At 37.1% G+C, this 24,157-nt stretch overlaps 1 protein-coding gene across 2 annotated transcripts in view; it reads left to right on the top strand.

Moving 5' to 3' along the window:
- Positions 1–22,955, top strand: part of UGCG (UDP-glucose ceramide glucosyltransferase) — a 34,073-nt gene extending 11,118 nt beyond the window's left edge. The window contains exons 1-9 of one of the 2 annotated variants that reach the window (XM_066181434.1): positions 11,355–11,412; positions 14,503–14,640; positions 14,886–14,988; positions 15,916–16,017; positions 16,412–16,524; positions 18,404–18,582; positions 19,081–19,167; positions 19,594–19,783; positions 20,526–22,955. In XM_066181434.1, the coding sequence (XP_066037531.1) occupies positions 14,608–14,640; positions 14,886–14,988; positions 15,916–16,017; positions 16,412–16,524; positions 18,404–18,582; positions 19,081–19,167; positions 19,594–19,783; positions 20,526–20,696 (978 nt within the window). In that variant the 5' untranslated portion in view covers positions 11,355–11,412; positions 14,503–14,607 and the 3' untranslated portion in view covers positions 20,697–22,955. Of the gene's footprint in view, positions 1–11,270; positions 11,413–14,502; positions 14,641–14,885; positions 14,989–15,915; positions 16,018–16,411; positions 16,525–18,403; positions 18,583–19,080; positions 19,168–19,593; positions 19,784–20,525 lie in introns of those variants that run through there. The other variant, XM_066181433.1, reaches the window with a different exon arrangement.
- Positions 22,956–24,157: the final 1,202 nt, after the last annotated feature.

Here is a 24,157-nt window from a genome sequence, read left to right as displayed (position 1 = left end):
TTTGCAGTGGTCCTATTCTTATTAAGCACTTGCCTTGATCTTGATTCAGTTTGCCCATGTTGTAATGATTTCCCAGATGACTGCTGCTTTGATTTAATAATGGGTAGTAGGCTACATCTTATTTTATGAAATGGAAGTATCACTTGTCTGGTCATATGCACACATTGTTAAAATATTCAAGCTGATTAAAACCAGGTATTGGTTAATGTACTGAGCTGTTATGGAGCAAATGCTCCAGGTGCTTTATACTGAAATACTTTGAGTTAAAAACTGAGTTAAAATTGAGTTAAAAATTGTTACTTCACACTTCCTTTTAGCATTTTATGAGAGATGACACATATGTTTTGTACCTGCATTGCCAAGAAGATTCTTTTGTGCAGATTGTGTAGTGGTGAGGTCCGTAAATTTTTTTTGACAGTACAAACCAAGTATTGTGGGTTTTTGTAGATGTAAGACAGGTAAAATTTGCCGAGTTTGTTTTTCTGGTTCGTATCTGTTGGAAATGTAAAAAACAAACAAAAAAAAACCAACAAAGCAAACCGTCTGAAATGCAGTCAAACATGATGTTGAGTGTAGAAGTGGTTTTTTAACCGAACATTTTCTTTCAAAGCATTTTTTTTTTAATATAATTGCTTCGTTCAGCATGTGATCTTTTATACAGGAGACATATTCAAGCTTTCCAAGGCATTTGCAGCACCAGGGCAGTGACCCTCTCACTGACAGTTGTGTAGGCCAGACAAGGTTTACAGCTTTTTTATTACCCCAGCTGTGGGTAATATGGTCCCAGACTGTGTGTTCAAACTTGCGTGAATTGGTGTTTGAATGTCTTTCTCAGCAGTATGCTGTTTTGTACTCTGGAAACACTTGTTGCTGAATTGATGAAATAAAAATCAAACTGTCATACTCTGAAAATAAAGAAAAAATGTTGGCATTGAACCTGCCATATGGTTTGTTAATATAGTTTCTCATTAGCCATTAACATAATTCTGTTACTGGCAGTTAACTATTATGGAAGTTTTGAGGGAGAGGAAACCAGAAAAAGATCACAAAAGGAGCAGCCTGGGGTCTGTAGGATGCACATTATGTAATGTTCAGTAAATTATGTTATCATTTAGACTTGTGCCTTATTAAATAATAGAGGCTGAGCTAGTTTAATCTTACCAGATTTTCAAAATAAAAGTCAGAAAACCAAACTGAATAGTCTCAAAATAAAATTGTTCTAAAGCTTTGTGTTTTAGGAACTCCCAAACATTGATGGATTGATCCTTTACTAAAAGATGTCTGCAGTGGTTAGTTTATCTGGCCCAGAGTTATGGCCATCCTCTGGAGATGCTTTCATAAACAAAACACAAATTGTGTTGGATGCAGTAGTTTTCTAAACTTGCATAGTGTTTGTTGCAAGGAGTACCAAAAAACATTTCTGTCTCTATGCCTTAGTGAATCTTGATTTGATGCTCAAGGGGATAATCCAAATGTCTTCCTTCTGCTATACCTTTCTAAACATTTCTGCCATTCTAATCTGCCTTTAGTGAGCATGTGGCTATGTGGCGACTCAGATCAGCAAGCAAGTTTTTTCTGTGGGGTAGTTCCCTGTTTGATCAGCAGGCTGATCCGATTTGTCTTGTGGTGCTGACTGTTTTATAGCCACAGGTGGGCTGAGGGTGTGGGAAAGCAGAAGCAGGGAATAAATTGCTATTTTGATGGCAGACTGCAGATTGTCTACAAGGGAAAACGGTGTGTTTATTTTAATGTTTAGCGTGATGTAGTAATGGATGTGTTGTAGGCAACTTGCTGTGTAAACTCCAGCTTGCTGAATTGTGAACTGTCAAAGATTTGGTCAGTAAAAGGATTCCTATTGCGTCAGGTCCAGCCAGAGCCTATTGTATGGCTGTTTGTTTCTCCTTTTATCCTGAGGGAGTGGGAGGGGAGTAGAAGAGGAAGTGTTCGCTGGCTTTAAGCTGAGGTCTCAAGTGTTTGCTCTTTCTTATTCCTGAAAGATAAGGTCGGAGTTTTTTCTACTTAAAATTGTAAAACATATTTAAAAGCATTTTTAATTCCCCCCCGCTGCCCTCCTGTTTTAGAAAAGACTGTATCAAGTTATGGATTGCATGTACTGAATGTGACTTCATGGTAATACTTCGAAAATACTGGTTAAAGATTTTCAGTAGTGCATGGCGATTTTAAATTTGAAATGGCAAATAGCACTAGATAGGACTTTAACTCTTCTACATTTTTGATTTTTGTCCTTATTCTTAACCACAGATTGAATGCTTCCTTTCCAAAATTGAAAAAGCAAATTGATGTTTGGTTTTTGAAACACTCACCTTCTATAAAACTAACAGTGATCACAGTTGTGGTTCTTTCTTGATCAATTCCAGTTCAAGAGCTTTAATTTGACTTTTTTTTTTTTTAAGTTTTGACTCTTAAGCTTCTTTTAGCTTAACTTTTTTTAAAAAATCATTTCTCTTCCTCTCCACTACCAATTGTGATTTCAGTGCATTACATTGTAAGATCCTTTTCATTTTATCTGGGGAGGTTATGTGTAGTACAGGAGAAAATATGCATTGAAAGTGAATGAAATGTTTTATTTGCCTTGTAGACTCAGCTGGTATGTGATGAAGCACAGTTGTACCATGCTTTTCAACATGAACCCCTAGTATGCAAACAGCAGGATTGCATTTTTTGTTTTCAGTGGTTTTGCAGATGTGCACAAACCTATGACTGTTTTTCTGCTGGCAGACAGCCACACAGTCTCTGCTACAAAGTGCACACCTGAATCATACCTACCATGTTCTTCTTTCAGACTCATCTACTTCCTCCTATCTCTGAGCATTTTATCAAGGTCAAGTGACTTCTTAAATGTTTTTAATTACATTAGCTTTTCCCCTTACGTCCTTTCCTGTTGTCCACACCTGTCTGTTTCTGCTCCTCCCTATTGCTGGATCTGATGGTTGTGTAAGTATTAGGCTCGTTAATGTCCATATGGCTGTTGAATTGGATGCGAGCAGGTGACAAAAGTGGAGGATGGGAAAGAATGTCTGAGAGCAGTGACTGACCAGTGCAGTGGTTTGACCCAGGCCAACAGCTAAGCAAGGGTGCCTGGCACTAGCATATTTCTATAGGCTGATGTCTTCCTTTCAGTCAAGAAAGGTAGAAGAGGGGTATGCCTCAGGTATTACTTCAAGAGTCACTTTTGAACACTGGCAGTGTTTTCTGTTACTCATTAACTCAAGTTAGCTTTTTCTGGCAGATGAGGAGCAACCTATAAGGGAGTGAATGCTGTGAAGGAAAACTGTGATGTTGAGTTAGTTGTGGAACAGTTTTTAGGGGACTGACCCAAATCTATGGTCAGCTCTTCTGGAATCCCGCTGAAGCACGAGATGGAAGGAGACCCTATTCCTTCTCTTCTCCTGTGATCTTGGCAGCGTGTTCAGAGCCCTCTTGAACGTGGTCTGGAGCTTTGTGCAGCCTTCCGTAAGATGCCTGAACTCTAATTTGGCAGAAGACAATCTTATGTGGAAGAAAACAAAAGACAGATTTAACTTTCAGCTGAGTGAGTGATTTGAAGCAGGATTGTATGTGCATCAATACTGGAATGATATCTTCTTTGGCTGGTATGGATGGCAGCACAGGAGAAGGATTACTGGGAGACCTTTGCTGCCTGTTAGGCTGCATGATTATCTTGCTGCATCCTTTCAAGCTTGCTACGTTGAACTGATGAAATTCTAATATTACATGTTGAGTAATAGTTATGTGGTGGGTTATGAATCTCAGTTCACTGTGGGATCAAACAAATGTCAGCACAGGACATCCTTGAAAAAGAGGAGAAATGAGGAAAGAGGGGGTGCCTCTGAGCAGTACCCTGCAGTGCAACTGGTTCAGCTACATTATAAAACTCCTCTCAAGGGGAAGAAAGGTTTAAAACAAGACCAAGGTGTTTTAATTCTTGTTTTAAGAATAATTATTTCCGTTTATGAAGAGATCAGTGCCACAGGTGATTCTGGGTTTCCTGTTTGATCTGTCTTTCAGTTTTCAAATCTCTGACATCTGCAAGGTCCCTAAATAAAGAGTAATAGTGTAGTAGGCCTCCACAGTAATGCAATAGTAGTATTTCTGTGGGCTTAAATTTGAACAGATAAGTATAAGAAATAAGTACTTTATAATAGTATGCTATTCAGCCTTACTTGTATCATTGCAGCGTCCCCTTGTGTTTCTCTGCCTCCATGTTTTGCTTCCTAATGAGATGTACTAGAGCTGTGACAATGATTGCTTACGTATGCCCCATCCCTCTGACCTTCACATGCAGACAAAAACCTGCACATATATATTTATTATCCAAAACGTAATTATATTAATGTATATTTATTATATAATATTATACGTAGGAAAAAATCTTATTCACATAGGAAAATACAGAATCATAGCATAGTTTAGGTTGGAAAAGCTCTCCAAGATGATCAAGTCCAACTGTTGAATAAACTTTTCCTGTGTGGCAGTTTTCAAATACATCTGGGTTCTAGGACATCTGTAACCCTTGTGTCTTTGCTGCAACATGGATCTCAATCCCCTGCCTCCACTGGGCTGGCAGAAGGCCCTCACTAGCATACTGTCCTTTCAATACTGACAGGCTGTCCCCAAGTTTATTTCTAGCATGCCTGATTTTATCCCTTCCCTCTTTAAATTAGTTTAAAGCACTTACAATGAGCCCTGCTAGTACCTATGGAAAAATCCTTTTCTTCTCTTTGAGACAAGTATACCCCAGCAGTTGCCAGCAGGCCATGGTGTCATGTAAACCAACAATGGATCGAGAAACCCAAAATTCTGCTGGTGGCACCAGTTATGGAGCTAGGTATTATATTCTGCTTGATCTTCTTGTGATGTTTCTTCTCTCATCCTTCTTTGTAACTAGAAGGATAGAGTAGAGGAGAAACTATTTGTGTTCTGATCCTGTAACCAGTTGTCCCAAGGACATTATTGTGCATCCATTATTTTACATACAGAAGAAATAGAACTATTTCTCTATAAAAAGTTGTAAGGGTGCTTTCTCGGGGGAAGAAGAGAGCCCGTGGAAAATGCCTTGGGCAACCCCATTCTAAATGCAATAAGCAAGAAACTTATTCACATATTCAAGTATGCAAAAGTTACTAGAAGGCTCCTCGCTCTCTGTGTTGTCATAGGTTAATTTTTGGTGCAAGAATTTTAATATTCTTAATCGTTCTCCCCCATTGGACCCTCCCCTCAGACCCCACCTTAACTCCCCACCCACAGTGGGGTGTATAAGTACTCCTTTCTGACGCTAGACCCCCCTCTTTTGCCTTTGGCCCCTTGTTACTGCCTTGGTGCAGTTCACTCCCACACAGTGGACACCTTATTGTTTGTTGTTTTGTGTTATTAAAATTGGTCCAGTTGTTTTCGAACAACTGGATCAAAGGTGTCTCTCTCTCCATTACATCGCCATGGGGCTGAGTCCCAAGGAAACTCAAAGGGGTCTCATTGTCTGGACTTGGACCCCTTGAGAGTTTGAAAAAGTATTCTTGGTTACTTAATTGTAAAATGATCAGATGACTGTATAAAAAGTTCCCGCTATGAGATACAGGAGCTTTTTTGTTGTCTGCCTGTGACTTCTTATGAAGAACTGTCTTTATACTATTACATTAAGGTTGGTAGGATTTTATGTCTGCTAATATTAGTTTTGGTGAAGCTATGATGCTGTTAACACTTTAATGAATTTAGGGGTTGCCTGTAATACTTTTTAAGATCCTCCAATCTTTTTCAGTTGTATTGAATGCACTGACCAATGTGATATACCAGTAGCAGATTTAATTTTTTTTCTTCTGTGAATAAAGGTACCAGTTTTTGGGAGTGTGTTAACTATATATACATAGTTAAATATATTGTTAAATAGATAGATATATTTCATTATATATATAATATGTAAAGTAAAGAAGGTGTGAGGAGCTAATCCTTTTTGCCTTTCTTTTACCAAGAGGAGAATAATCTCACATTTTCTTGTTCCTGTTCAGAATGAGACCTTATGCCCTCTATTCTATAGCAGACCAAGACTTCACAAAGACCTGTGTGAGATGTTTCAGATCACTAAAAACTCAGAAGAGGCAGGAAAACAAGTCCTTTTCAGAAGTAATGATCTACAACTTTATCTTGATGGCCTGTGAAACCACCGTCCTGTAGGAATGCCGTCAGTGCTTTCTGCGTCTTGTTTTGTCATCCTGCAATATTTAAGTATTTGTTACAAATGTCTCATCAAGATTTACTTACCTCCCTCTAACAGGATAGTTCTTTAATTTAAAGTAGCTGCCAAGGGAAGGTTGACATGAGTGAATAAGGTCTGTTGAGGTTTTTTCAGCCACATTTCAAAGGTGTATGTCTGAGAGACCCAGCAGCTTGTGTATTGCAGCACAGTTTTTGATTTTGCTAGAAGAGGGATGGAGAGGGACTTTTTACAAGGTCATGCAGTGATGAGAGAAGGGGGAGTGGCTTAAAGTTGATGGAGTAGGTTAGATTAGCTATTGGGAAGAAATTATTTACTGTGAGGGAGGTGAGGCACTGGAACAGGTTGCCCAGAGAAGCTGTGGATGCCCCATCCCTGAAAATGTTCAAGGCCAGGTTGAACAGGGCTGTGGGCCACCTGATCTAGTGGAATGTGTCCCTGCCCATGACAGAGCTTTGGAACTAGATTACCTCTAAGGTCTCTTCCTACCCGAGTAATGTTATGGTAATAATCTTGTGCCCTTAATGAGCTGGGGAGAGGAAGTGTTGTCTTGGCTTTTTTTTTTTTGGTTGCATAATTTGGTACAGATTAACAAGAATTCATTCTGAGCAGTGATAACTTGTCAGGATTTTATCTTTGGAGACTTTTTTTTCCTCTGCTGAGAGGAAATCTGGGGGACACAGATTACAGGGAGATCTGATGTTTCTGTGGGTTAATTATTATTGTGATAAGTGACAAAGTTAGAGAAGATTTTGCAGCTGCCTTTTCCATGATGCTGGCTATTGCAACTACAGCTCGTGACACCATTATCATATGTCTGCTTTTTCTTTTTTCTTTCCCTATCTCCATATGCCAGTACCACACTGTATAAAAAATTTCACTACCCAAGGACTGCAGGCTGATTAATCTAATAAACGTGGGTGCAAAAGTGCTTAAATATAACCTATGTTCACACATGTTATCTGAAAGTGTTTACAAACACTGCTCTGCCAGCATCTCAGCAATGTTTCGGAGTTCAAAGGTCATTAGTGGTTTTGACTGCTTTGGACTAATATCAATGCAAAATAACATATATTACCCTATACGTGATATGAACCTTTGAGAAAGGATTGCTTAACTTTATTATTTTGAAATGTATGCATTATACATGCAGAGTAATGTAGAAATTAAGACATTTGTGATCACAATGCATGTCTGAGAGAAGTGAATGAGCATAAGCACAAGTTAGTCCTCGAAAACACCAGCTTCATTTTACCTCTCTTTGAAGACTTTGCTACATATACTGTAGGAGATTCACTTAAAATGTACTTGCATCAACAGTGTTAATGTTGCTTAAATTTAGTCTATTATTTTGACATCCCCATTAAACATCAGCCTGAATTTTGATACTGTAACTTTTCTAATGGTTGGCCTGTTTCCCTGTTAGGTTTTCAATTGTAACTTTAATTCTTTTTCAGAATATGCCACTTCACAAATTTTCGTCAGTGTAAAATTATCTGATTTACTGTTAATTTGCTGTTTGGTAAGTGGACTCTAACAGAGCACCATAGTTACTTTAGTGTCACAATACCTCAGTGCTTTCAGAAGGGCATGCTGGCACTTTTGTGCAGTGTTATGAATAGCATTTGGACTGGGGTCTTACTTAAGGTAGAATGTTAGAGACAGTCTTGGCACTTGCTGTCAAATCTGTACAGTGCTTCAGAGCTGAATAGGTTGTGGTAATGCTGTATATCTTATTTGTGTGTTTTGCAAGGTTTCTCTCTCTTGCGCAGTCTGTAGGCTTCTCTTACAGTAATTCAATCACTCTTGTAATACTGTGCCAGCATGGTTTGTAATATGTTCCCTTGCAAGAGTCTGCGGTTTTTTCACTTTATGCTTATTTACCACACTCCTGCCTCAGCACTGTCTTCACAACTTATTACTCTGTCACTTCCTTCTAGTTTTTCCTGTTTATCATGGCTTTTGTTGCTGTACAAAGCTCTATGCCTTGCTATGCTTTTTTTTTCTCCCTTGCATTATGTACGTTTTGACCCTCCTGGTCAAAGTTGCATCTTGCGACTCTCTTTATTGGTGCTAAAGGCCTTACTTCCTGTTATGTTTCTGAACATTGCTAGGAAAATTTCTGCTTGGGGTAGCTATCTGAATTACTGCTTTTCTTTTTTTTTTCCTTTGGTCTGACTATCCCTTGGCAGTTAAATACTCAGCAAGTCTATTTCAATTTACCTCTGCAGAGCCCAGGCCAGGACTCAAAAACAGCACTAGGATATAATCTGCTTTGTTCTTCTGTCTTTTTGGTCAACCCATTGTTTATTCTCTGTAACATTATGTTTATTATGTCTAGCCGCTGACCTGCCTAAAAGGCAAACATGCTGGCTGGGACTTATTAGGTACCAAATGCCACTGTCTTACTTCAGGAGGAAAAAAAATATCTAGTGATCTACTGGAATATCTTCTCTTACTGGAGCTTCTTTATAGGTCAGTAATATTACTTGGTGAAAGTTTAAGATGACAGTTGATATCATTAGATACACGTTGCAAGAAAATAGCCTTTCAATCTGACAGTTCTTCATGGCAGAGGACTGCAGTATTCGGTATATATGTTAATCTGCAAATTTTATGTTTCTGCAGAAATTGGTCCTTCAGTTACTTGTGTATATGTATTTTTTGATGCAAATTTGTTTGTATACTGGCCCATCGTTACCCAGTGGTTTAACACAGAAGACCAAAAGAAACTACTCTGTGAATCAGAGAGATTTAATGCAGAAAGGTTTGAAATGTACCCAAAAAACATGATTGAAACCAAACGAGGTTAGATGTTGGTGCGAAAAACACTGATATATTTTATTTAATAATAAAAGAAGCAAGGAGAAAGAAGAAAGAGATAGAGAAGGAAGCGTGTGTGAAGGGTGGGGTGACGGCAGGTTAGGTGGAAGCATATCACTCATCTGGGAGTCCTGATGTTGCCTCGTTGTTCCTCTCCATCTCTGGTTTCTTGGTGGTGCGGGTCCCCTGTTGCCACTGTCACACTTGAAAGAGTGCAGAGGTCAGTGGATTAGTTCAGCTTTGGCCAGGGGGGAAGGCCCAGGTTGCCCCCCTTGCAGGGGTCCAGTTTGACACTGTCCCTTACAGCACTGAGGAGCTGTTGCACCATCTGCAGTGCTCTGGGGCAGGTCTGGGGACCCTTTGGGGGGTTTTTGATGGGCCATGACACCCCTCTGCTGTGGGTAAGCTTTTCCTGGGGGAAAGGCCCCTCAGCCGATCTCCTCTGCACAGGGAGCAGGGGCAGTCACAGAGCCTCTGAGCAGAGGCTTTTCCAGTGCACACCCAAAACCTCTCCTGCCTCCACGTTTGGGGTGAGGGTCTGTGCGTGCTTGGCAGCTGAGAGCCCTGGGGCTGCGGGCTCCACTCCAAAGCTGTTAAGCCTGATTCCTGTGAGAATGTATTCTTCTCTCACCAGACCTGAGTTTACTGTATCTTATCTCCATCAGTGGCCAGTTCAGGGCCTCAGTCAGAAGATCTGTTCAGAGTGTGGTGGTCTTCTCTGCGACTTTTGTAATACAGTTTTGCTGTAATAGGCAAAAGTCTTTAATAAGGATGTTTAAGCCATAAATTATAACATTCAGTCTCAATTTTGTGTTGATTTACACAGGAGTGTAGGATTAAACATTCATTTTAGTGAGTTGTGACATTATCTCCAATGCATTTAAATATTCAGTGTGACAGTTAGGGTCGTGGTTTGGTTGTGGACTTGGTAGTGCTGGGTTTACAGTGTGACTTGATGATCTTAAATGTCTTTTTCAAAACACAAACAATTCTGATTCATTAAATACCAGCAACTGTTTGAAATTACATGTAAAAGTTTATCTATGGTTCTGACCCAGCTTGCTGTAAGGATTTTTATACTACAGTTAATTAATCCTGTATCTTGGAGTTGTTAACAGATTGATCAGTAGGATCAACTGTTACCCCTGTGCTTTCAGTTTGCTCTAAATTTTGCTTAACTTGATGCACAAAAAAGCACCTGAGCCTTTTGCTTTTTGCCTTGTTTATAGTAAATTGGTTTTTATGATTATTTTGTTATAATACTAGCAGTTTTAGTGCTGTGATGGGAGGCAGAAAAATCTCGTCTCTGCTGCAGTTTGAAAAAAGGTCATATTCCTGTTGCTCAAAATGCATAGGATAAAATGCATTAATCTGAAATATCAAATAAGTTAAAGCTGAATGTAAACTACTGTCACGATCCGCTCACACAAGCGGGGTTCGTGATGGTTTGTTTTAGGGATCTCAGAGCGCAAAAGACACAGCGGGGGACAAACTCAGTTTATTCAGTCACAAATGCACCTTTATTTAGTGCCAACAAATGCGATAGTGGGGAGAGAAAAGAGGATAGTAAGACAGAAAAAGAGGGAAGGGGATTATAGCTACCAACATGGAGGGATGACTCCTCGAGGCGTGAAGATGCTTCTAGACACGATCTTCTCCAGTGGGGTGATCACAAAAGTGAGCGGGGGTCTCCAGGGTTTTTATAGGTAACGGAAGCGAGGGGCACAGAGCCAAAGCAGGAACCACCTGGTTAAAGGTTGAATGCTCAGGAACAGGCTATAAACCGTACCTTCGTCATGGACAGACCAGTTTGGACAGGTGGCCTGGGCTTGGTGTCTTGTGCCATTGTTCTTGAGTTCCATTCTCATGGGGCTGCATGCCAGTCTCCGAGGCTTGGCAAGCGTTCCATCTCAGCCAGGCCAGGGGCTCCTTTCAGAGTCTGGGGTCTCAGTCCTCAGTCACTGGAGACAGTTGTGAGGCATATCACATCCTTGGACAGACTCTGACAACTACGTGTCATGTTTTTTTTAGGCATTGCCTTTTACATCAGCTGTTGACATCAACTATTAGATAGAAAAACAGCTGTTTTTTCAACAACTGGATTTAATTCTTTTTGCAGCAGTTTTAACTCCTAGGCTTTCCTACTTCTGACTGTATTTTGAATGGCTTTCTCTAGTATATTTTCTTAAGCAGTGTTATATGCTATTTCTCATTACAGACGTCTCCACCTCAATAAGAAAGCCATGGACAAACAGCCATATAGCAAGCTTCCTGGTGTTTCACTTCTAAAGCCATTAAAAGGAGTGGATCCTAACCTGATCAACAACCTAGAAACCTTCTTTGAGCTGGATTATCCGAAAGTATGTATCTTATTTAGTGTCTTTCTTTCCCTCCTATGCCTCAAAAATGAGAAGTCATATGAAAAGCTTGGATGAGAGCTATGCTGCTTGCTTGTCTTGGGTTGTTCTTCCTTCTGCAGAAAATGTGTGATTACATACTTCACATGTTTCAAACAAAATTTATTCATTTTTATAAAGCCGTCTATTGAGGAATATGTCCAAGGTGTGGGGGTGAAACATACTCTACACTCCACTAAGATTTGCTTCATTATTCCTATCGTTGTATTGTGGTGTTTATAGATTTAAGTGTTTTGTAGTGCTGTAAAAGATCACCTGAGAAGCAAGAAATTCTCCTCAGTTGACTACTTCTCTGTAAGAGATCCTCCAATAGAGAACACTTAACTGATAGCCTGAAGCTTTTTGATGGTTCTCACTGATAGCTCATCTAATGAAGAGTTGCTCAGTGATGAGGTAGTGTGCCTCACCAGTTGTTAGTAGGTAGGGTAATCTCTAAGACATGTATTGGTGCTGGGAAGGAAGTAGTTCATAAAAGCTCACATTTGCCGTTAAGCACTGTTTGAATTTGTAATACAAACAATAAGCACTATTAGTGATAAGTGTGTCAGATGCTCTTTGCTCTAAAGACCTTAAAAGAAGTCTGCAAGTGTTTGTTGTATCATTCAGTATTTGAAGTATGCTCCTGTGGATGGGAAAAAGAATACATTTTTTACTGAATTTTGTGGCTGCTGGATTCTGAAATTTGAAATTTAGCTTTAATATAAAAACTCCTCTTTTCTCAGTTCTTCTCAAAACTGTGTCTGATACTGCTGCTCTGATTGTAAAAGGTCAAAGGTTTGTGTAAGATGTACGGCAGGTTTTGTTTGTGTATTCTAACTGAGAACCTTAAACTGACACCTAAGTACCCAGGGTAAAACAATGAAAATCCATAGCACATGGAACTAATCAGGAATTGGGAGTTTGTTCTGTAATGAAACTTTGGGCCTTTTGGAAAGCTTCAGACATGAAGATATCAGTCCTTTCAACTCAACAAAGTGCAATAAAGTGTGGCCAAACACAGTTTAAAGCATACTGGAGGCATGCTATGTATGCCAATATTGCAAACAGTGCAAAGAATCTTCAGCAATATTATAAGCTGTTATATGACCTATAATGAACATCAAACATTATGCAGCTGAAACATTTGACTACTAATAAAATTTGTTTAATAATTCAAAAAAAACCCCAATGGTGTTGGATCATGCTTTACAAGTAGTGTTGGTCCTTAGTTCTGAAAACACATGGATAATAAAATGTTGCTACTCCACATAAATCTGAGTTTCAGATAATAGTAGGTTGTCATATTTTTTCCAAAGAGAGTGAAAATGTACATGTGAATGCTTCAGTTTACTGTAGCACAGATTAGACAGTATGAGCAAGGTCCTCAAACTATCTGAAAAAAGATTTTATAGTTACTGTGCAAAACTACTTTAAGAGATTGACTGCAAAAATTAGAGCAACAGTATTACCTGGTATTCAAAGTTCAGCTATGCAGTGAAAAAATATTATGTAAGATTAATCTGAAACTTTTTAAAGTGAAGCTAAACCTGCAGGGCTAATGATTCTCTTCTGTGATACTCCATGTGTGAAATACTCTTCTCTTGAATCCAGTTATGCTAAAAACTTACATATAATATTTTTATCAGTGAAGAGTTCTGATTGTGCATATTGTAACTTTGCAGAAGTTTTTCTATTCATGTTAAATTCAAGTGAACCTGATGGTAATGTTTGTGTAGATCAACATCTTTGTATTTGTTCTGCCTTTATCAAACATTTTCTAGTTTTTTACTTAGCTGCTATATACCAAGGCTATTTTCTTTTGATTTTTGCTCTTCAAATATTGGAGTCTGAAATATCTGGTTTAATTCTGGTTGAATTTCTTGGAGAATATGGGTATAGAAATATCATTGCTGCTGTGGATTGAAGATAAGTTATGTCTCAGAAAACCAGTTATATTTTACAAATATTATTTAATGTGGAGTAAAAAACTACTTTCTTCAGTTACTTATTTTTATGGCATGCATGCTGTCAAGATTCTACTGAGATGAGAGGACTTGTCTGCTTAATAAAACAATTCTTTTAAAATCTATTTTCCATGCTGTAAGATGGTAGAAATCAAACACTGTGTGCTCCTTAGCCAATTGACTGAGTTTGCATTCTGAGACAGTGATATCTACCTGATAGTTTGTCGTGCTAGAACAAATCTTAACTCCCATTTAAATGACTTTAAATTTCCTCAATTCAAAATTCTGAAAGGAGTGAGAGTAGTTCGGGCTTTTGTGTATGACAATACCATTTTTTAATTGGAAGTTTGTATATATATTTAATTTAATATCTTCTGTTGTATGTAATACCCCCGCACTGAACAAGAACATCAGAAATTTTGATCACAGAGCCAATGGAGAACTTTCAAAATTCAGATTATTTTCACTAAACTACTTAAGCAAAAACTACCTAGGTGAAGTGATAAAATAGTATAAGGGAGAATAAGAACTGTTTTTATTGCTAGTTGGGATTCTTATTTACAGCAGCTACTGCCAGTGTAGGCCAAGAAAATTGTTTGTTGTTGTGATTGAATTTTTCAGTCTTGAACTGTAAAAATGGCTTCTGGGTATCTTGATCAGAAATTTGTATTTTCTGTATATTAGTCTTTGTACTGGAGCTTTAATAGCTCTAATTTTAACAGGGTAAAAAAGTTATATCAAGTAAGAAATCTTTAACAAATTTGCTGTTGCAAAAGCAGAAATACCTTTCTCAAAGCTGTCTCAGTGTTGAGTGATTCTTATTTCTTCACCCATATCACATAGCAACTGCAGTATTTTCCCTTACTGCTTGTTTTTTCATCCATTCTATTAATGAAAATACAGGTATGTTACATATATATATTCCTGAGCTTTGTTGTACATTTAAGTGTACATACATATATATACTGGTCTCTGTGGGTTGTTTTCCAACTCTGTTCTGCATATGTATCTATAAAAGTAAAGGAATGGAAGATGTAGTTCAGAGGTATGCAGTTATAGTGTGTCATAACCTCATTCTTTAATTTTTCAGGTGCTGTCATTTCATTGAATATAATATTGGATTTAAGACTTGTACGTGAACAAAAATGGAAGTGGAAACAAAAATTTTACCTTGTATACCAGAACATTTTATTTCATGACGAATAGAAACACTTCAATAACGACCAAAGTAATGTTCAACAGTAAAGGAGTTCATCAAGATGCACCCTTAGTTCTTTTTTCACAATACTGGGCTGTGCGTTAAAGAACTAGACTCATTTAGCTGTGAAACAACCCCTTTGTTTTTAATTCTATAACAGCACTCTTTATTTCTCTAGCTTACTACGCTATTAAGCTTTATTTCGTAGACCATATAGATATTAGCTGTATGTATGTAAATATATATGTGAGCGTATACATTTTTGTTTTCACTAGTATGAAGTACTACTCTGTGTACAAGATCATGATGATCCAGCTATTGATGTGTGCAAAAAGCTCCTTGGCAAATACCCAAATGTTGATGCTAGACTGTTTATAGGTAAGCAGTACAACTTGAAGGTGGGACTCTGACTAGTAAAATGTCAGGTTTTCAGCTCTGTATAGAATACTCTATGTGAGAGTTGAAGGCTCCACATGTCTATAGAGACTAAAAGAAATAAATTGCTGTCTTGTTCAGCCCGTGTTGGTTCTGTAGTTTAATCACCAGTTTGCAGTAAAACTAAGTTTGTAGCCACAGTCTGTGACCTCAGTCCAAGAAAACTTTAGGTACAATGGTTTCAGTAACCCCGTGCAATTTTTCCTTCTAATTTTAAAACAGCAATCTAAATCCTGTCTTTGCACTGAACTAAATGTGCAGGACATGACTCAAGAGTTGTGGCTGTATTTGAGCTTGAGGTCCTGCAACAGTCCTTTTTCATCTGCTTTGGCTGTTTGTCTCTTTCTTCACTTTATATGGGAATTAGTGGAGGAAAGGGGTATTAGAACAGGGTAGTAAAATGTAGTTCAGATTATTTTTTTTTTCAGATATAAAACAAACTTGACCATGTCTGTCAGCTGGATGTAAAGGAGTGTGTCTCACTTTGTTCTGCTCCTTTTTTATTTTTCTGCTGAAATGACTGTAGAATACAGTCTTCATAGTCTTAAAAAGTAAGAGATAAATAATGTTTACTGTACAAGAATGTAGTGATAAGCTTTATAGTTTTACTGCTCCTTTAATTACATTAATCTTGCTACCCTGCCATTTTAAGGAAGCATTTGAGTATTTTTTCCTTTTATTTTTCCAATTGTAAAATACAGAATTGTAGGTGTACTTAAAATGTAAATGTTTTGTATAAAATTGGACTTTCAGAATTGGTGTGTAAACACTTACTCTTCTTCAGTTCATATATTTAAATATTTTGGATATTGAATCTGAATTCCAAAAACTCCCCATACATTAATTTTGTATGATGTTTGTATTTTTCAGGTGGCAAGAAGGTTGGCATTAATCCCAAGATTAATAACTTAATGCCTGGCTATGAAGTTGCCAAATACGATCTCATATGGATCTGTGATAGTGGAATCAGAGGTAGGTGTGTATGTGCCAGCTGTTAAACTGTGCTTATTCACTGTAATCAAGCAGATTTTGGAGGCTATTTTAACTGAGAATATAAGCAGAACTTTAATTTAATTTAATTAAAGTTAAAAGTCTGAAAAAATGTTTTTGTGGAATGAAGGATTAACCTCTAGTTAAAGGAGAAAATACCTTTAAGAATAATCTTCAGACTGTTTCCACTTTATTTGTAGTTAATCATAATAATTGTTAAGCACTAATATTATTTTTCTGAAACTGTTCATATAAAATAAGATGCATCAAAGCATATGTACTCTTGGTACTGGTAATAAATGAGAATTAGGGTCTTGCTGCAGTAATCTGCTAATGAATTGCTCCATCAAGTGTCATTTTTTCATTTGTCACTTAGTAACACCAGACACACTGACAGATATGGCCAATCAAATGACTGAAAAAGTGGGCTTGGTCCATGGGCTTCCCTATGTTGCAGACAGACAGGGTTTTGCTGCTACCCTTGAACAGGTGAGTGCAGTGTTGAGGTGGGGGCATTCTGTTTTTGGGGGGGTTTTTTCTTGCAAAACCTTGGTGAGTGCAAGCTGTATTGTGCCTCTTGTACTTCGTGAGTGACGAAATGTTTATTTTTAGCTGCAGTCACACTTCAAACTCAGGATAACTAGAACAACTTCTAAATGCTCCAAAATTCCTCTGTAGTGCTCTACAATAAATATTTAAGCTCTAAAATATTTAAGTTTACAATATGAACAATAAAGATTACAGGATACACATTTTGGATTTTATGTTTGTAATTACTAAAAAACTAAAGAATTGAACTGACGAATGCTTTCTAGTGCTTAGTCAGAAAGGACTAATTAATTCTATTTTGATATCTGAAAAGGCATACAAAAATGGCCATGACAAGTCAAAGCTAAGTCCAACTCACACAGTATCTTATTTCCAGCAGGATTTACAAGCAGAACCTTTGAGGAAAGTAGAACAAAAGCAAGGCTTATATCCTGTTTTCCTGTAATACTGCCTCAGTGTTTTGAAATTTTCAGCTGAGAGACTACCTGAGCAGGAAACAGACTTGTATATTTGCTAATCCTTAATATAATAGTGTTTTAGTAAGAACAGATTTCTTAAGTGAACTTTTCCATTCTTTTTTTGAGTCCATGTAATTTTTTAACACCTTTAATTTTCTTTACCAGGAAATTGCATAGATCTATTTGTTACAGGATCTTTATCTGGTTTACCCTGCCTCTTGTTCTGTAGTGCTATTTCATGTCTCATAATAATTGTAGTGAAAGAGAAAGTAAGAAGTTGATTGCTTTTCACCATCTTCATATTACTCATTTTGTCCTATTCTCCCCTTTCTTCTTTCTCAGTAAGTTTTCTTTGGTAGAAGGAAGAGTTTGAGTTTGCTTTTTTGTTCCTTGTGTCTCAAGGCATGTAATTTAATCAATTGTTATTTAGAGCTGACCTGTATAAGGCATTTTGGCCCCAAAGTTAACTGATAGGGATGAAAGACAGAAATGTGGGACATGAAAGTGTGGTGAAATTCAGTACTCGTTGCTCTAAATGAGGGATGCTTTTGTGCTGATTTTTTTTTCCTTTTTTCCCCTTTTTTTAATGATACAAAGTCTGAATTTTCTCTTACAAGAGTAAAACAGAGACCTGTAGCACAAATTTCCTAGTACTGCTATTTGTTAAAGCAGGAATTACAACTCCTGCTTCTGGATTCCTGGAAGTGCTTTTTGCTTGCTGATCCAGCGTACTGCAAGATGAGTATGCCTTTTCTTGAATGAGCTATTGTACCAGTCTGAAGGCAGTCTACACTAAATAATAGTGAGAGGCACTAGCACTCATTCCCTCTGCTGTTTTGTAGGTCATTCCTAGTTGCTTCTGAATCTTGTAAAAGGATTTGCTCACAATCTTAAGTAGCTTGCAAGTGTGCAAAGTAAACAAATTTCCCATGCTTCCCTAGAATCATATAGTAAGTTTCTAAGAACATGTATGCAGGAATAGAGTTAGTTTTCACAAGAGGAAAGAGAACATGTCTGTCAGTTATCGCCACATAATGTATTAATCTTAGCAATTAATGTGTGACTTAATGGATCTTTAATACATATATGCCCTGAGAAAAACCTCAATAAATTAGAAATTAAATACAAAATGAAGTGCAGTAGTTCAATATGTGGATTTAAAACTTGCTTATAGATTTGGAAAAACACAGCCAGTATCAGCAATAGATTCCTCAGTTTTGATGATACACTAGGTTTTTCCAAATACACCATTATAAATGGCCACATCTAGTGTTTTTTACCCTCCATATGTTTTCAGAGGAAAAATTTAGCAGTGTAGTACTTACATCCAGAGCTTTAAATGCCTTCTGTACTTTTGGCAGGTCTATTTTGGAACTTCACATCCAAGGTCATATATTTCGGCAAACTTAACTGGCTTTAAGTGCGTAACAGGAATGTCATGCTTGATGAGGAAGGATGTCTTGGACCAAGCTGGAGGACTGATAGCTTTTGCACAGTATATTGCTGAAGATTATTTCATGGCCAAAGCTATAGCTGACCGGTAAGATGAGTCTGAAATAAGCTTATGACTTTAGGTGCAGTTTAAATGTTTATTTTTGTTAGTTTTTGGGGTTTTTTAAACACATGGCACATACTGTAAGTATAGGTGTTCCATACTGTAAGTATAGGTGTTCCATACTGTAAGTATAGGTGTTCCATACTGTAAGTATAGGCGTTCATGTCAGCTTCACATATATATAGCAAACAAGCTAATGACATGTGCTTTGTCATATCAGTGTAAGTCTTGTAGAAATATTTAAGCCATATCATTGTCAATTCCTTTATAGAAAAGTTTCAGAACTTGGTTTAAGTATTTGGGTTTTTTTCCAAAGAAGAGTCTGGATAAAATAGTTCTTTTAAATACCTTTACCCATTGTAATAATAGGGTACATATGCCAAAGAAACTTTGAAGCCTAATAAAATTCTTGTTTGTTTGTTGTCTAGTTGGTTTTTGCATCTCTTATTTGCACATTTTTATAATAACAAATTCCTTGTTCAGGGGCTGGAAATTTGCAATGGCTACACAAGTTGCAATGCAAAACTCTGGTTCATATTCTATTTCTCAGTTTCAGTCCAGAATGATCAGGTAAGATTTTGATCTTTACTTTGTTTCCCACCCATCCCTGCCCCCTTCTTCTGATGGGATCAACCTGATAATGGAGAGGGAATACGTTTCCCCAGCTAATTTGATCTAATGCCCACTGTGCTGAAGTTGAGTGCACAGCTTGATGCATGCTTCTTTGTTTGTGTGGGGAGAGAGGCACCGACTTTCCCCAGAAGAATGACTGTTACAAGTATTAAAAAAAATTAAAACACTCCTGCCCTTAGTACTTTTTAAATGCTATCCATAGCATCTTTGAAAGGGAGGCTTTTTTTGCAGTATTTTATTTGGAGGTGTTAATTAAATGAGATTAGCATTTTAGAAAATACCATGGTGGCTCATTTGGTGAGGCGGGGGAGGAGGAGGTAATGAATAATGCAAAGTCAAAACTGATTTGTTTGTCTTTTCTAGGTGGGCCAAACTACGAATTAATATGTTGCCTGCCACAATAATTTGTGAGCCAATCTCAGAGTGCTTTGTTGCCAGTCTAGTTATTGGATGGGCAGCTCATCATGTGTTTAGATGGGATATAATGGTATTTTTCGTGTGTCACTGCTTGGCATGGTTTATATTTGACTACATTCAACTAAAAGGTGTTCAGGTATGGAATTTTATTTTCCGGGAGGTTACTAAAATTACTATTGCCACGTTGACTTAAGCAAAAAGCTAAGCTTTATTGCAACCATAAAATAATTCTCTTGACATGCAGGAAATAACAGGTCCAATCCTGTTACTTCTTGGTCTTCCACCTTCAGTTACAGTATCATGAAAAGAAGGAAGTTGTTTTGGTCGTAATTTTGTATTCTGTAAAACTCTGCACTTGCCTCTGATTAGGCTCTGAAAATTTATCTGTCCCCTTAATTAATATTCATGTTTCAAATCTGCTCTACATGGGCATATGCAGAAATTTTAGGCTCTTTTGACAGTACAAGAATAGAAGCTTTGTGGGATTTTATTTTGGGGGTGGGGGGTTATTATTTTATTTTAGTGTCACTTTGTCTAATATTTGTTGAGATGTACATGCGTACATTTGTCACTTCATTTTGTTAACAGTGGGCAAGGAGAACAGCTGTAACCTACTTCCAAGGCCTCATAAAACTTTTAATATAGAAAGGTGCCACAAATGAGAACAGCATTTTTTTCTTCTAATGCTGTAGAAAATATTTTATATGGGTAATTGTATCTTGAACCATAAAATATTTTTGATTTTTAATGAAGGATGCTATTGATGTATAAATCTGCATAGTAAGCTTTATAAAACATTTTTAAAGGGTTTTAAATGACTTTCAAATTTCTCTTGAGTTATCAGTATGATTAAATACCTTGTTTTTTATTATTTCTAGGGTGGTGCTCTGTGTTTTTCAAAATTTGATTATGCAGTAGCTTGGTTCATCAGAGAATCCATGACAATTTATATTTTCCTATCTGCTTTGTGGGACCCCACAATTAGCTGGAGAACAGGGCGCTACAGGTTACGTTGTGGAGGCACTGCAGAAGAAATTATTGATGTATAGGCACACATTTGTAACTGTGAATGTCAAAAAGAGAAGGGGGAAAGAAAAGTATTATAAGTTGTTTATATACTTCCAAGAAAATCTACCTTCAGTAGTTTTATTACTTGTATGTTTGGTATCTGTTCTTCACTTTATTTTTGCATGGCATTTGCATCTGTGAAAATACATATGTAGTCTTGGCCAAATGGTACCTTCCTTCTGTGTACAAATAAAAATAGGGAGAATTGGTCCTGACATCTGCTTTCTATTTAAATGCTCTGCAGTAGACTTTTTTTTAAAAAAAAGCCTCCAGGATATGAACAGCTTCCTACTCCTTGGTGTGCTATGCTGGCAAATCTAGGGTTCACAGCTATTTTCCAGCTGGATTGCACAAGGCTGTACCTAGAAAAATCACAGAGGTACAGCTGTTTTTTGTTTTATCCCACTAAATTGAGCTAGTAACGGGACTTTGGGAGAGAAGCTCTGAAATGTTTTATGCCTACCTCTTGTAGTTGCTGCAGAACAGTATGAATAGAAAGACTAAACCGCTTTGCAAAAACAAACTAAAGACTGTAGTCTTGTGTTTATATGTATATAGGGAATATTTTAATCATTGCAGTAATCAAAAGTGGACTAAGTTTGATAAGAATGAGTTGGAAGGATTTACTGGTCAGACATGTATTATGGGCATCTTTTGGCCAAGTCTGATCTGGTTCTGTCTTGAACCTGGTAAAGCACTGTGCTGTAACTAGCCAAGGTGATCCCCTCAGTACTTCCATCTTTTTTTAAGGGGTGTTTGTTTTCCCCTGTGAGTGAATGCTTTCATGGTGGGGGGTGGGGGGTGTTGGGTGTGTGTGTGGGACATTGTAGGGAGTAGAAGGGAGCAGAAATACATTTCAGAAACATTTCACACATGAGCTATTTTCTTACACAATGTCTTAAGAATGTAATTTCGTGATGCAGGTATTTAATATCTTTGTAAAGTGAACATACATACCTATACTAGTCATAATTAAGTATTCAATTGCAGTAGATATTGTGAATATATTGAAAGGCCAGGTGAGTTTGCTGTTACTGATTAAAACTGTAGTCTTAATTTAGTTATCAAACTAAGTTTACTCTTGACTGTTTGCCTGTTAGTCTAGCCTTTAAATTGGACTTTGGTATTCCAGTGGTATGACTAAAAGGACTAGATTATAATGCATGACATGGTTTTCCTCTTTCCATTCCCTGTAACTTGGTTTTCAACCTCATTGTGAAATTTCCTAGTTTGTAGTGAACTGGACTTGTTTTCTTTGAACATGTTTTGATTTAAAAAGACACAGCAAAGCTAGAGAAGACTGTTGCATAAGCCTTTTGTTTTCATAATTGTATTTATGCTGCTTTACTTTTTGTCATATGGAGTAGCATATTGTCACCATGAAGGTGAACTGCTAACTACAAGGTTATGTCAACAAAGCAGCTTTAAAAGTTGGATGATGATGTGTAGCATATTAGCAATAATGACATGTATTTATAAAAATGGACTCTTTACCTTACTGAGCCAATCCCTTACCCATCGTATGCTACACAAGTGTAATACTTAGATATTTGTTGTAAAACATACTCTGGGCCAAGATGCTTCATCCTCCTTAATGTCTCTTTTGCCTTATGGTAACGTGGAACTTTCTAGTGGGCATTTCTCTTTGAACAAAGGCTTGTGATGCATGCTTCATTCTTTTCATGTGAATCAGGAAGAAGCACTTTTCCTGAGGAAAGTTTTACACTGAAACATAGTCTATTCTAACAAAAACATTCTTCTATTAATACTGTGTTTGACATAGTTCGATTTTACTGACAATGTTTGTATCTTCATTTGTTTCATGAAGTTTGATGCCATTCATTGCACTGCTAAAGTGAAGCTTGGCTTGCTACTTAGCTTTATGCTGATTTCTATGCAGGCAATGGAACAGAACCAAAAAAAAAAAAGCTGAACAGACTTTTGTTTAAAAAACTAGGTGGGGATAATTGTTCAACAGGTGCTTTGGTATTAGTAGAGCCATCTTTGGCTATGAAAAATAAAGCTTCCCTTAAGCAAATGGTTTCATTTGAGTATTGTTTGGTTGATGATGAAATGGAAACCAACAGTGTCAAATGTTGTAGACAATGCTGCAACAGAACTTTTAAAAGTTATAAACAGCTGATGTAAAGTTATGTTCATCTAAAGCTGTGTAGAATAATACACCATGTTTATTTAAAATAATTGTCTTGTTTTTTCCTTTATTTAAAAATAAATTTTGAATACAATCTGTTTGGAGTACTTTTTTTCTTTCTTCAGTGGTGCTTTAATGTGACTGCTTTAAGTGTTTATGGCAGTTTTGTTTTATTTCTAATTAATCTTCACACCAGTAAAGGGGTGTGCCTTTCAGGTTTTTTTACAACTACACCATTTTTTTTGGATTTTATATTTGACTGAAAATAACTCACGTGCTAAACTGATTTTGAATTATCCTTAATTTTTTAAAATAACTTCAGTGTACAAAAATTTTACAGGAGAACAGCGTAGTTCCATATCTATTGTAACTAGCCTAGATTTGGATTTTAGAGATGATACCTTTGCCACAAAACCTGTTGACATTGAGAAGTAATGTCGATCCTTTGCTTTCAGGTACACTAAGTCAAAAGGACTCTGAAGTTGCTCTGCCGTCTAACTTGGCTTTTTTTGTCTCTTCCCTATCATTTGTGAAGATCATGTGAAACTTAGTTAGAGGCTCTGTTTCTGAAAGAGTTGTTGGAATCCTTCATGCATAGCATAAACAAACACCACTGGAATCACTTGCAAGCTATTTATAGAAACTTAAATATTCCTGAGCGTATTTTGTGTTCAGTACATTTGCAGCCACACAGCACAATACTTAAATCCTCTTTCTTTGGTCCTTTTATTACTTTCCTACCTACTGTTGAATAACATTGTCATTTTATTCTGTATTTTCAGTTCAAGTCTTTCTTCCTTGAATTCCTTTTGCCACTCTCCTGTTTCCTGCTGAGTGCTGGCTACCTGCATTTCCTCTCAAGTCTGTTTTGACAGCTGGAAAAGCTTGTGTCTAACCAGCTGTTTTCACTGGTGAAATGACTTTTGAAAGCTGTTTCATTAATCTTAAAACTTATAAGCCTCACACCTAATTTCTGATCTTAATTTTAGGATGGGTTTGAGCTCCAGCTGTTCTTGGATTGAATGACTTCCCCAACAGCTGTGATACTAATGATGGCTATTGAGGCTAAGGAAGACTGAATTTAATATGGCAGTAGATACACTTTAAATAGTGTTTTAATAGTTATATGGAAAGATTTCAGCTTCTATAGTGTCTATGTTTGTATAAGTAACACTTAGAAGAAAGAATGGCATTGTATAAAATGATAGTAATTTCAAATTTAATCCATCTTTTGGGTTTGAGAATGTGTTAGTTTTGAACTAATGACCATATTATACTGAATGGTTGGAT

This window comes from Chamaea fasciata, unplaced genomic scaffold (genome assembly GCF_029207755.1).
Source record: "Chamaea fasciata isolate MVZ Bird 193981 ecotype frontalis unplaced genomic scaffold, bChaFas1.0.hap1 SCAF_4, whole genome shotgun sequence".
NCBI lineage: Eukaryota > Metazoa > Chordata > Aves > Passeriformes > Sylviidae > Chamaea > Chamaea fasciata.
Note: the sequence above shows the minus strand (reverse complement) of the source record. Positions and strands in the feature narration are given on the sequence as shown.